At 44.7% G+C, this 13,916-nt stretch overlaps 1 protein-coding gene across 1 annotated transcript in view; it reads right to left on the bottom strand.

Moving 5' to 3' along the window:
* The window catches only part of LOC134612718 (multidrug and toxin extrusion protein 2-like), a 129,797-nt gene that overhangs the window by 5,154 nt on the left and 110,727 nt on the right, over nt 1-13,916 (bottom strand). Inside the window, exon 16 of the mRNA XM_063457144.1 lies at nt 5,028-5,109. Within this exon, the coding sequence (XP_063313214.1) occupies nt 5,028-5,109 (82 nt within the window). The remainder of the gene's footprint in view (nt 1-5,027; nt 5,110-13,916) is intronic.

The raw sequence follows: 13,916 nt of genomic DNA on the forward strand, positions 1-13,916 counted from the left end.
TCAAAAACACTCCCATAGTGTTTCATTTCACACTTAGTTCAGGCGATATCACTCCTGAACAAAGCTTGTAGAGTTAATTCAAGGAAATGGCAGGGAGCAGAGCTTTCTCCTTGTAATTATTATTATGTTATTATTTATATAGCGCCAACAAATTCCGCAGCGCTTTACAGTGGGTGGATGAACAAACATGTAGTTGTAACCAGACAAGTTGGACACACAGAAATAGAGGGTTGAGGGCCCTGCTCAATGAGCTTACATGCTAGAGGAAGTGGGGTAAATAGTATTAGACTACTGACAGTTGCAAGAGAGGAATCAGCCAGGAGCTATTTTTTTAAAGCAAGATTTGAAAGCAAGAACCAGAATTTTAAATTGAGCCCTATATCTTACAGTAAGCCAATGTTGGGACTGACAGAAGGGTGAGGCGTAGGTGGTGCAGGCGGACAGGAAGATGAGCCTTGCCGGCACATTCATTATGGACTGTGACAGCGCAAGTTGGGAGCACGTAAGACCACTGAGAAGTAGTTAGTGATGACGGAGCAACGTCATATCCCCAGTACCTGCATCACCACAGACAGGGCGAGGAAGCTGTGTGGGAATAGTAGAAAGATTATAGCTCCCTTGCAGTCCATGTTCAGTCCTCCCCAGACACAGTATTTCAGCAGAATAAGCCTACTTTGCCTTAGCACACAACTGGTTGCTTCCTAAAGGATCTGTTGATCAGCTAATGGGCCCCCTGGTAGTCAGAACACAGAGGGCCCAGTTGCACTAAGGACCTTAGCAACCCCTGTAGTTCTGCCACTGTCTGTGTGTAAGGCTGGACAAAAAGTGGAAGACATAATTTCATTTGACCATTAACAGCCTCTCACACAGGAAATACCTTGCAGGAGGAACAGGCATGGGCGGAGGAACCCCCACAAATCTGGGGGGGATAGCATTCTTAATCGCCGGGTATATTCGTATTCAGTAAACATTGTACAGCGCTACGGAATTTTATGGCGCTATGTAAATAATAAAATAATAATAATAATGTTACATTTTAAGTGTGTGTGTGTGTGTGAAATAATATAATGTGAAGCATATCAGTGTATCGCATAGTTCCACAGCAATACAACTGACAGTAATGTGTGAGGTGCAAGTACATCACAGAACACCTCAGCAATAAAATGCATGGGAAAGTGCAGTGTGTGAGTGTATCACAAGCTCTACAGCAAAATAACTCACAGGAACGTGCAGTTTGTGAGCGTATTACAGATCACCTCATCAATACAATGCACAGGAATGTACAGTGTTTGAATATATATCAGTCAACCCAATGGCAAAACACTTCGCTGCACCAATCAGCATCTCCTCACAGAGATGTGTTGAATCAATGCATTTCTATGAGGAGTGTTCAGCGTGAATGCTAGTGCTGCACGTTGTGCAACACTGGACTAGGAAGCACCTCTAGTGGCCGCCTGATAAGGTATTCCTCGGCAGTAATGTAAATTCTGCCTTTTTCTGAAAAGGCAGTGCGCTTACATTAAAAAGCCTGCAGAGACATGCTATAAACACCAAAACTACTACGTTTAGCCGTTGTGGTTCTGGTGACTATAGTGTTAGATGTGAGCATTCCATGTGCTCAGTATGGCATCCCTATCCAGATGTGAGCATTCCATGTCCTCAGTATGGCATCCCTGGCTAGATGTGAGCATTCCATGTGCTCAGTATGATATACCTGGCCGGATGTGAGCATTCCATGTGCTCAGTATGGTATCCCTGGCTAGATGTGAGCATTCCATGTGCTCAGAATGATATCCCTGTCTAGATGTGAGCATTCCATGTGATCAGTATGATATCCCTGGTTAACCCCTCTATTCACCCATCCCTAATCGTCTCCCCTCCAACCACCTAGCCTCCTAACCCCCATAAAACAAGTAATATATCTTCTTGTACTTACAGAACTGAAGACACCAGCAGTGCTCTGGGCTCAGGGTTCAGGGCTGAAAGCGTGAGGCGCTGCTCTGCAGTTGTAGGAGACCGGGGCCAGGGCCGGTGGAAGGATTTTTGCCGCCCTAGGCAAAAGTAAAGTTTGCCGCCCCCCCCCATGTGACATCCCAATACCCCACCCCTATGATCTGCCATGTTAACTAACGCCAGTCCTGCAGTGCCACCCTGTTTACATTAAAAGTCATGCAGGGACAGGCTACAGACACCAGAACCACTACATTAAGCTGCAGTGGTTCTGGGGACTATAGTGTTTCTTTAATGTGAGGTAAATTAGAGATTAGTGCCACGAATAATATACTAGATTGCCTACTTAAAACCAGATGAGGATGATGATGGGCTCTAGCTGCAGTCTTGCTCCACTGGTCTGTTGTAGAACAGGCTGTCTGGAGGCTGTTTGTAACTGTGGTCACAAATTCAATGTTCTGGGAGAACGGGAAGCAGCTCCATTTTTTGAGGCCCTTTACACAGCTCAAGGTCTGGGTCCCAGGGTCCACCTTCATGTTCCACCAATGAGTTTGTTCATAGGGGGTGGAGTGTGTAGGGGATGTCCTGATATGTGTGATGGATGTCACTCTCACCCCCCTGTCAATTTCTTTCTCCCCCCCTCCCCTACCAATTTCTTTCTCCCTCCCCCCCCCCTCCCCTACCAATTTATTTATCCGTCTTACCCCTCCCCTGCCAATTTCCTTCTCCCCCTCCCCTGCCAATTTCATTCTCCCCCCCCTCCCCTACCTCTGTTGTAGCGTGGCCAAGCTCTGTATGATCCGCGGGTACAGGGAGCTTTTGTTTCCTGTACCCGGCCGGACGAAAAGGAAGTGCACACTCAGTGTGCACTTCTTGTTAGTCCGGCCGGGTACAGGAGACAGATGCTCCCTGTACCCGCGGACCATACAGGGCTCGGCCACGCTACAGTGAGGGAGTGACAGGAGGGAGCGCTGAGCGCTTCCCTCCTGTCAGCCCCTCTCCTCATGCTGCTCCCGGGCGGTGCGCCCTCATGGACGCACCAGCCCAGCGGACCTGGGGGGGGATTTTTGCATTATCTGTCCCCCCCCGGGATGATTTCCTGGGGGGGATGCGTCCCCCCATCCCCCCTGGTTCCTACGCCCGTGGGAACAGGGACAGGACTGAGTGATGCACACTGTATGAGAGATACTACAGCTCTGCTACCAATTGTGGGAGGCGGGCTGGACTACAGAGGACATAGAACAGTAAGTACTTTGCAAATAACCTTTCAACCTCTACATTCCCTAAAAAACATCCTTTTCACTAACCCTAAATTAAACTCATCACAAAACCTAAATAATCCTGTCTAATCCCAATGTCAATGTCTAATTTCGTAACAAGCCTGTTTACCTTATTTGTAGGTTAAACACCCCAATACTATATTTAAAGGGACACAATAGTCATCAGAACAACTACAGCTTATTGAATTTGTTCTGGTGAGTAGAATCATTACCTTTACAGCTTTTTGCTGTAAACACTGTTTTTTCAGAGAAAATGCAGTGTTTACATTACAGCCTAGTGATAACTTCACTGGCCTCTCCTTAGATGGCTGTTAGAGATCCTTCCTGGGTCATGGCTGCCTAAAATGCATCCAAACATTTAGTGTCTCCTCCCTCTGCATGCAGACACTGAACTTTCCTCATAGAGATTCATTGATTCAATTCAATTCATCTCTATGAGGAGATGCTGATTGGCCAGGGCTGTGTTTGAATCATGCTGGCTCTGCCCCTGATCTCTCTCTTTGTCAGTCACAGCCAATCCTGTGGGGAAGCACTGTGATTGGATCAGGCCACCACTTCTGATGAGGTCAGCAGACAGCTTGTTCTTTTTTAGGCAAACAGCAGGCAGAGTTACATCTTCTGGTTTGAATACAGTAAGATGTGGCTATATTTATGGAGGCATGATGAGCCCAGGGGGGCTAGATGGTGGTTTTAACACTATAGGATCAGGAATATATGTTTGTGTTCCTGACCCTATAGTGATCCTTAAATTCCACTCCAACACTGATCCTAATCCTAAAATACCCCTAATCCTAAACTCCCCTTTTATCACAACTGTAAACCCCCTCAAGCTTTTAATCAATTTTAGACCCTATGTAATCTTACTCTGAAATTAGCACCTTCGTTTACCCTATCAATTTCTAATTTCTTTAACCCTGCACTGTATGAATTTATACAGCTCTATACACTCACAGTGATTCAAACAATACTTTACAAGCAGGGAACATATAAATATATTTGTTCAGGGCTGCCATCAGTAGTTTTGGGACGTCTTACGCAGCTCAAAGCCTAGGCCCAGAGTCCGCCAACAAGGATGCAGAGTGTAAGTGTGTGTAGTAGATGCAGAATGTGTGTAGTGGGTGCAGAGTGTGTGCATATAGTGGATGCAGTGTGTATTATGTACGCAGTGTGTGTAGCTGCGGCACTGTGTGTGTAGTGGATGCAGCATGTGTGTTTAGTGGAAAAAGAGTATGTTTGTGTAGAAGGTGCATTGTGTGTGTGTACATTTCTGGGACGGATAGGGGTTGTCGGATTAAGCAATTGGAAAAAAAAAAGTTATATGTATTTTTCCGCTTCCCTATTCCTTACCTGTGGCCGGGAAGACACTACATTTTCTGGTGGTCGAGTGGCATTGTGCAGACAGACAGCAGCTTGCTGGCTTGCATAGTAAATACCGTCCCCAGGAGATTCCAGAAGGCAGCAGTTCTCTCCCTCTATTGCAAGTCCCGGCAATCTACAATGTTGGATCATTGATGTGACAATGCTCTGACAGCTGGGAATCATCAACCAGAGAAACTGCCGGAAGTGGAAGCTGGAGTTTCTTGTGCCCCCTTCACTATTCAAGACATACATATCCCAGCATACACACACACACGCGCGCGCTGGGAATATAGACCCCGGCCCTTTTTAACAAATTTATTAGCCTCTTTTTGGGGGGAGTGGGGGCAGGATTGAAGCACTGGACATCTTACAGTTCTGTACCTACAGGCACCCGACATGTAAATTCGGTTCTGTATCTTAGCATTTTTACCAACCCACCATTTTCAGTCGCAGTCTCAGTCAATGAAATGTCAGGATATTGGTCCTTTTGCTCTAGTTTCGCTCCTGCCCGATGCTGAGCCTAAACAGAAGCCAGAATGCATATTTTAATAATCAATGGCAGTTAAATAGTTTTTAATATTAAAGGGACACTATGGTCACCAGAACGACTACAGCTTATTGTAGTTGTTCTGGTGAGTATAGTCAGTCCCTGCTGGCTTTTTAACCCCTTCAGGACGGAGTCAATAGTGCACGTTCTGATCAAAACAAAACGTAAACAAAAACTGGAATTTGCGCTATATGTCTGTTAAACCGTAATTCACCGCTGTCACATTAAGTGCACCCACACTTATTATATATCATTTTGTTCAGGAGAAACAGGGCTTTAATTTATCAATAACTATTCATATATGGAACATAATTTTTTTATGAATAAAATGTAAAAAAATGTGAGAAAATAAGATTTTTTTTAAAATTTGTATTTCCGTCTGCCATTTTAGCTGTGAATGTCATAATTCTGTTAGGTTTTACTGCAAAAAAAATGCACATATTTGTAATCAGCGATGTCTCACGAGTACAACAGTACCCCCCATTAACAGGTTATATGGTGTTTTGGAAAGTTACAGGGTCAAATATAGAATGTTCCATTTTCAAATTGAAATTTGCCAGATTAGTAATGTTACCTTTGAGACGGTGTGGTAGCCCAGGAAAGAGAATTACCCCCATAATGGCATACCATTTGAAAAAGTAGACAAGCCAAGGTATTGAAAGTGGGGTATGTTTAGTCTTTTTTAGTAGCCACTTAGTCACAAACACTGGCCGAAGTTAGCAATCATATTTGTTTTTGTGTGAAAAAAGCAAAAAACGAATATTTGGCCAGTGTTTGTGACTAAGTGGCTACTAAGAAAGACTGGACATACCCCACTTGCAATACCTCGGGTTGTCTACTTTTGCCAGTGGTATGCCATCATGGGGGTAATTCTCATTCCTGGGCTACCATATGCTCTCAAAGGCAACATAACTAATCTGGCAAATTTCAATGTGAAAAAAATGAAATGCAAGCCTTATATGTGACTCTCTAACTTTCCAAAACACCATAAAACCTGTACATTGGGGGTACTGTTATTCTCGGGAGACTTCACTAAACACAAATATTAGTGTTTTAAAACAGTAAAACATATTACAACAATAATATAGTCCATAAAAGTGCCGTTCGTTTGTAAAAAATGCAAAAAACTTCACTTTTACTTAAAATATCATCGTTGTAATACAATTTACCAGTTTGAAACACTAATATTTGAGTTCAGCGAAGTCTCCCGAATAAAACAGTACCCCCTATGTACAGGTTTTATGGTGTCTTGGAGAGTTAGAGGGTCAAATATAGTGCTTGCGAATTAAATTCTCTGCACTTTCTCCCTGTGTTGTCAGGCATGTCAATCAAATTTTTTTTTTTTTTTAATTCTTTATTTTTGAGTGCATGAGGAAGATTAACATTCACATGTACGTGTGCCATGCCACAACAGCAGGCATGTCAATCAAATTTTAATTAATCAAATCACATAATTATGTTAAAAGATTACTTAAAGGGACACTATAGTCACCTGAACAACTTCAGCTTAATGAGGTTGTTTAGGTGAGTGCTACAGCTACCCGGAGCCTTTTTCTTGTAAGCACTGTATTTTCTGAGAAAATGCAGTGTTTACATTGGAAGCTTGGAACACCTCTTGTTGCAGTCAATCAGACGGCCACCAGAGGGACTTCCGAGTTCAGAGGCCCTAAAAAGGCCTCTCGTCCGATGCATTCTGGGTGAATGCATCAGACGGGCTATCAGCACACAAAGCACTGTGAACGCGCTTTGTGTGCTGACAGCCTGTCAGCACTGCTGTGGGCGTGGCTTCAGCTGACAGCTGAAGCCCGAACCCACAGGGATGCTGTCTGGCCACAATAGTGGTTGAAGGGAGGGGGGGGACGGACCTACTCTCCTCCCCCCCCCCCCCCCGGCCCCCACCCCTGAGCGGTGAGTGGGGGCCCTAAAAATAAGGGTGGCACATACTGCCCCCCCGGCCCCCACCCCTGTGCGGCGGGTGGGGGCACTAAAATTATCAATAAGGGGGGACCTATTGTCCCCCCCCGGCCCCCACCCCTGTGCGGTGGGTGGGGGCCTTAAAATAAAAAATAAGGGGGGGACATACTGCCCCCCCCCCGGCCCCCACCCCCACCCCTGTGCGGCGGGTGGGGGCCCTAAAATTCACAATAAGGGGGGGGCCTACTGCCCCCCCCCGGCCCCCACCCCTGAGCGGTGGGTGGGGGCCCTAAAATTCACAATAAGGGGGGGGACCTACTGCCCCCCCCCCCCGGCCCCCACCCCTGAGCGGTGGGTGGGGGCCCTAAAATTCACAATAGGGGGGGGACCTACTGTCCCCCCCCGGCCCCCACCCCTGTGCGGCGGGTGGGGGCCCTAAAATTCACAATAAGGGGGGGGACCTACTGCCCCCCCCCCCCGGCCCCCACCCCTGAGCGGTGGGTGGGGGCCCTAAAATTCACAATAGGGGGGGGACCTACTGTCCCCCCCCGGCCCCCACCCCTGTGCGGCGGGTGGGGGCCCTAAAATTCACAATAAGGGGGGGGACCTACTGCCCCCCCCCGGCCCCCACCCCTGAGCGGTGGGTGGGGGCCCTAAAATTATCAATAGGGGGGGACCTATTGTCCCCCCCCGGCCCCCACCCCTGAGCGGTGGGTGGGGGCCCTAAATACAAAGGGGGTGGGGACCCTAGTTAACCCTCTCCCCCCCCCCCCCCCAAAAAAAAAAAACTTATCTCCCTACCTACCCCCTCACCCTAAAAATAATGAGGGGGGACCCTTTAACTAAAAACCTGTAAAGAAAAAAAAAAATAAGATAAAAACAACTTACCATTCGATGTTTTCTTTCTTCTAAAATCTTCTTTCTTCAGCCCCAAAAAAGGCCAAATAAAAATCCATAATAACCGACGCAATAAAAAAAAAAAAAAAAAAACCCGAGCGCAAAAAAAATAATCCATCTTCACCCATGGAGGGCTCCGCGCAGACTGAGCTCCGCAGGGCGGGGGAAGGCTTATAAAGCCTTGCCCCGCCCTGCAATTAGGCTAAGAACACTCTGATTGGTGGGTTTAAGCCAATCAGAGTGCTCTTTGTCATTTTACAAGCGTGGGAAAGTTCTTTGGAATTTTCCCACGCTTGTAAAATGACACAGAGCAATGTGATTGGATGGCTTGAAATCCATCCAATCACAGTGCTCTTTGTCATTTTACAAGCGTGGGAAAGTTCTTTGGAATTTTCCCACGCTTGTAAAATGACACAGAGCACTGTGATTGGATGGATTTCAAGCCATCCAATCACATTGCTCTGTGTCATTTTACAAGCGTGGGAAAATTCCAAAGAACTTTCCCACGCTTGTAAAATGACACAGAGCACGGTGATTGGATGGCTTGAAATCCATCCAATCACAGTGCTCTTTGTCATTTTACAAGCGTGGGAAAATTCCAAAGAACTTTCCCACGCTTGTAAAATGACACAGAGCACTGTGATTGGATGGCTTGAAATCCATCCAATCACAGTGCTCTGTGTCATTTTACAAGCGTGGGAAAATTCCAAAGAACTTTCCCACGCTTGTAAAATGACAAAGAGCACTCTGATTGGCTTAAACCCACCAATCAGAGTGTTCTTAGCCTAATTGCAGGGCGGGGCAAGGCTTTATAAGCCTTCCCCCGCCCTGCGGAGCTCAGTCTGCGCGGAGCCCTCCTTGGGTGAAGATGGATTATTTTTTTTTGCGCTCGGTTTTTTTTTTTTTTTTTTTAATTGCGTCGGTTATTATGGATTTTTATTTGGCCTTTTTGGGGGCTGAAGAAAGAAGATTTTAGAAGAAAGAAAACATCGAATGGTAAGTTGATTTTATCTCATTTTTTTACAGGTTTTTAGTTAATGGTCCCCCCTCATTATTTTTAGGGTGAGGGGGGTAGGTAGGGAGATATTTTTTTTTGGGGGGGGGAGGGTTAACTAGGGTCCCCCCCCCCTTTGTATTTAGGGCCCCCACCCACCGCTCAGGGGTGGGGGCCGGGGGGGGGACAATAGGTCCCCCCCCCTTATTGATAATTTTAGGGCCCCCACCCGCCGCTCAGGGGTGGGGGCCGGGGGGGGGGGACAGTAGGTCCCCCCCCCTTATTGATAATTTTAGGGCCCCCACCCGCCGCTCAGGGGTGGGGGCCGGGGAGAGGACAGTAGGTCCCCCCCCCTTATTGATAATTTTAGGGCCCCCACCCGCCGCTCAGGGGTGGGGGCCGGGGGGGGGGCAGTAGGTCCCCCCCCTCATTGATAATTGTAGGGCCCCCACCCGCCGCTCAGGGGTGGGGGCCGGGGGGGGACAGTAGGTCCCCCCCTCATTGATAATTTTAGGGCCCCCACCCGCCGCACAGGGGTGGGGGCCGGGGGGGGACAGTAGGTCCCCCCCTCATTGATAATTCTAGGGCCCCCACCCGCCGCACAGGGGTGGGGGCCGGGGGGGGGACAGTAGGTCCCCCCCCTCATTGATAATTTTAGGGCCCCCACCCGCCGCACAGGGGTGGGGGCCGGGGGGGGGACAGTAGGTCCCCCCCCTCATTGATAATTTTAGGGCCCCCACCCGCCGCACAGGGGTGGGGGCCGGGGGGGGGACAGTAGGTCCCCCCCCCTCATTGATAATTTTAGGGCCCCCACCCGCCGCACAGGGCGGGTGGGGGCCCTAAATTATTATTGATAATTTTAGAAAGCGAGCTGAGCTGTCAGTCAGACAGCTCAGCTCGCGAACGCGCATTCCGCGCACATGCGCGGTAAAGCGCTCAGGTTCTTCATAGGGCGGCATTCAATGCCGCTCTATGAAGAACGCGATTGGTCCAGCGCGAAGCCGTCCCATTGGGCCCCGCGATTTCGTCATTTTGACGAAAAAGGGGGCGCGGCCTAGCGGGGAGCTCGGCGCTGGAACGGAGGTAAGTTTTTAATATAAAAACACCGATTTTTTTTTTTTTAATGAATGAAAGTTCATATAAAAGCAAGAAGGAAGGCTGGGGGACCTGTCTTTCTTGCTTTTATATGGTGACTATAGAGTCCCTTTAAATATACATGTAGAATTTTAATAAATATACATATATATGTATTTAAATTCTACGTGTATACTAATGTAATCTTTTATGTAATTATATGTATTTATCTATATATATATATATATATATATATATATATATATATATATATATATATTGAGAAAAGGTGGGAAGGGAACAGCGCTATAGTACTGATCACAAGGGGGGAATAAAGCTGCACACCTGAGAGGAAGGGCAACCCTCAAACCCTTCAGGAAATGGAGAAAACAAAAGACAACAAATACAGGGTGCGCTGGATAAAATAAACGGAAATGAAAACACGGAAAGGGAAGTCTCTATAGGTACAGTGTAGACCTTGAGTAACTGTTCTTTTCTTCTCGCTTTGGAATCGCAGTAGTTGGATATGAAACACAAAAGCAGAGAAGGGGGGGACCAATAGTGCAAAACCGTATTGTAGAGAGGATCACCAACAACACAGACGTAGAAAAATGCCAACTTACAATTGTTAGAGCTAAGCCCAGCTCTAGGTAAAACAGCTTACAGTGGTATTTGATACTCCCCTCATGTAGGATATAACTGGGCAATTGGAGTCTCCACACGATTCTTAAAAACTTCTGAGACAGACGTCAGCATATAAAATATATAAAAGGAAAAAACCCAATGGTGCAATAACTTTGGTAGTACTGCAACGAACAGACAACACAGAGGTCCTAAGAGTGCCAACTTACAATCTAAAGAGCTATATCCAGCTCTGAGTAAAACAGCATACAGTGGTATTTGAACTCCCCACGTGTAGGATATTCCTCTAGTGATGCTTGTAGTGCCGGTCTTATGAAAAATAAAATCACAAGACAAGGCCCATAGTGTTTTCCATAGATAAAAAAGACAAAGAAATAAAAAGAAACGTACTTACAGTGTTCAGAGCAGCCACACTGCTCTATGAACCAGGCGTAGGTGGAATAATCCCCACCAGGGATTTCTTTTGCAGTACTGGATCTCGTTAAAAATGATGATAAAAAATCAGCCAGGATAAAACAGCAGCATATAAAGTAAATGAACTAACCCAAAGTAAAAGGTAGTAACAAAATACTTTAATATAAAATAGAGTAAAAATACACAACGCGTTTCGCCAAACAGTAGGCTTTTTCAAGTGTAAAGATAATAATCCTGGCTTAATCACATTATATAGGCAGCTATATGGCATAAATTAAAAAAATTTGCGCCAAAATGGCGTCATTACCATGTGACCGCTGGTCACATGACTTAAAATTATACATATGGTAGGTTAATGTGTTGGAACATTGAAAAAGAATCGTTTTAAATAATAAACATATTGGGCTAATTCTTAACCCACTTGGGACCTATTAGGTAGTTGCAGAGAATCAATTTTGGGAAGTGGGGGGAGAGAAATAACGAAAGGAAGAGACAGGGGAAAGGTCACGGGGGCGTGGCCATTTTGGACCAATGAAACGGGCGGATCGCCGAAAACGGCAAAATGCCGTGTGATGGTGCACGGCATGCAGGGAAATGTAGTCCGGATCGTGTCTCTGCTAGCGGCATGATCGGACCCGAAATTAGAACGAAAAATGGGGTAGGGGGAGTCCCAATTAGTGAGGGGAAAGGGGATGTTAAGCAGCCATAGTGGTAAAGGGCAGGAGGAGAAAGGGGCAGAGGGGTGACATATAAAAGAAGGACAATAAATAAGGGGGGAAGCATAAAATAATAATACTAATACAATGTCTTCAAATACATATACATATAATGGAGAAATACATAATAAAATAAATAAATAAATAGGAATAAAAATAAATAAATAAAAAGAATAAAAATAAAAGTAATCAATAAGATATGAAATGCTGGTCTTAATATGTGATTATTGAATTATAGCAATAAAATAAAATAAAAATAAAATAAGAATAATAACAGTGCTGGAGCTGATAATCTATGCATAAAGTTAAAATCCTACAAGAAATTAAAAAGATCAAATTCTGCATTTAAGCCTTCTGGGGTTAGTGTTTTAAGATTAAAAACCCATTCCATTTCGGCTTTTCACAGAATGTTTCTTATATCGCCCCCTCTCCATGGAATATTGCATATTTGAATAGGGGTAAACTTAAGAACATTAGGGTTTTTTTGATGGTGTGTTAGGAAATGTTTAGACACTGTATGATTCTCAAATCCATTCTTAATGTTCCGACAGTGTTCTGATATCCTAATTTTTAGTCATCTAGACGTCATACCCACGTATTGGAGGCCACAAGGGCACTCCAGTAGGTATATAACATTTTTCGTACAGCACATAATGAACTGTTTGATATTATAACTTTTGTTGGTAATATTGGATTTAAATGTTGTGGTTTTATTTGGGACTGACGTCTGGGTAGTCTTACAAACAATGCATTTTCTGCATTTAAAAAAACCTTTAACGTAAGACAAGGTGGATAATTTTTTTGATTTAGTCTTTGTACATTTTTTATTCTTTTTATTTATTTATTTTTATTCCTATTTTTTTATTTTATTATGTATTTTCTCCATTATATGTATATGTATTTGAAGACATTGTATTAGTATTATTATTTTATGCTTCCCCCCTTATTTATTGTCCTTCTTTTATATGTCACCCCTCTGCCCCTTTCTACTCCTGCCCTTTACCACTATGGCTGCTTAACATCCCCTTTCCCCTCACTAATTGGGACTCCCCCTACCCCATTTTTCGTTCTAATTTCGGGTCCGATCATGCCACTAGCAGAGACACGATCCGGACTACATTTCCCTGCATGCCGTGCACCATCACACGGCATTTTGCCGTTTTCGGCGATCCGCCCGTTTCATTGGTCCAAAATGGCCACGCCCCCCGTGACCTTTCCCCTGTCTCTTCCTTTCGTTATTTCTCTCCCCCCACTTCACAAAATTGATTCTCTGCAACTACCTAATAGGTCCCAAGTGGGTTAAGAATTAGCCCAATATGTTTATTATTTAAAACGATTCTTTTTCAATGTTCCAACACATTAACCTACCATATGTATAATTTTAAGTCATGTGACCAGCGGTCACATGGTAATGACGCCATTTTGGCGCAAATTTTTTTAATTTATGCCATATAGCTGCCTATATAATGTGATTAAGCCAGGATTATTATCTTTACACTTGAAAAAGCCTACTGTTTGGCGAAACGCGTTGTGTATTTTTACTCTATTTTATATTAAAGTATTTTGTTACTACCTTTTACTTTGGGTTAGTTCATTTACTTTATATGCTGCTGTTTTATCCTGGCTGATTTTTTATCATCATTTTTAACGAGATCCAGTACTGCAAAAGAAATCCCTGGTGGGGATTATTCCACCTACGCCTGGTTCATAGAGCAGTGTGGCTGCTCTGAACACTGTAAGTACGTTTCTTTTTATTTCTTTGTCTTTTTTATATATGGAAAACACTATGGGCCTTGTCTTGTGATTTTATTTTTCATAAGACCGGCACTACAAGCATCACTAGAGGAATATCCTACACGTGGGGAGTTCAAATACCACTGTATGCTGTTTTACTCAGAGCTGGATATAGCTCTTTAGATTGTAAGTTGGCACTCTTAGGACCTCTGTGTTGTCTGTTCGTTGCAGTACTACCAAAGTTATTGCACCATTGAGTTTTTTCCTTTTATATATTTTATATGCTGACGTCTGTCTCAGAAGTTTTTAAGAATCGTGTGGAGACTCCAATTGCCCAGTTATATCCTACATGTGGGGAGTATCAAATACCACTGTAAGCTGTTTTACCTAGAGCT

This window comes from Pelobates fuscus, chromosome 1 (genome assembly GCF_036172605.1).
Source record: "Pelobates fuscus isolate aPelFus1 chromosome 1, aPelFus1.pri, whole genome shotgun sequence".
NCBI classification, from domain to species: Eukaryota; Metazoa; Chordata; class Amphibia; order Anura; family Pelobatidae; genus Pelobates; species Pelobates fuscus.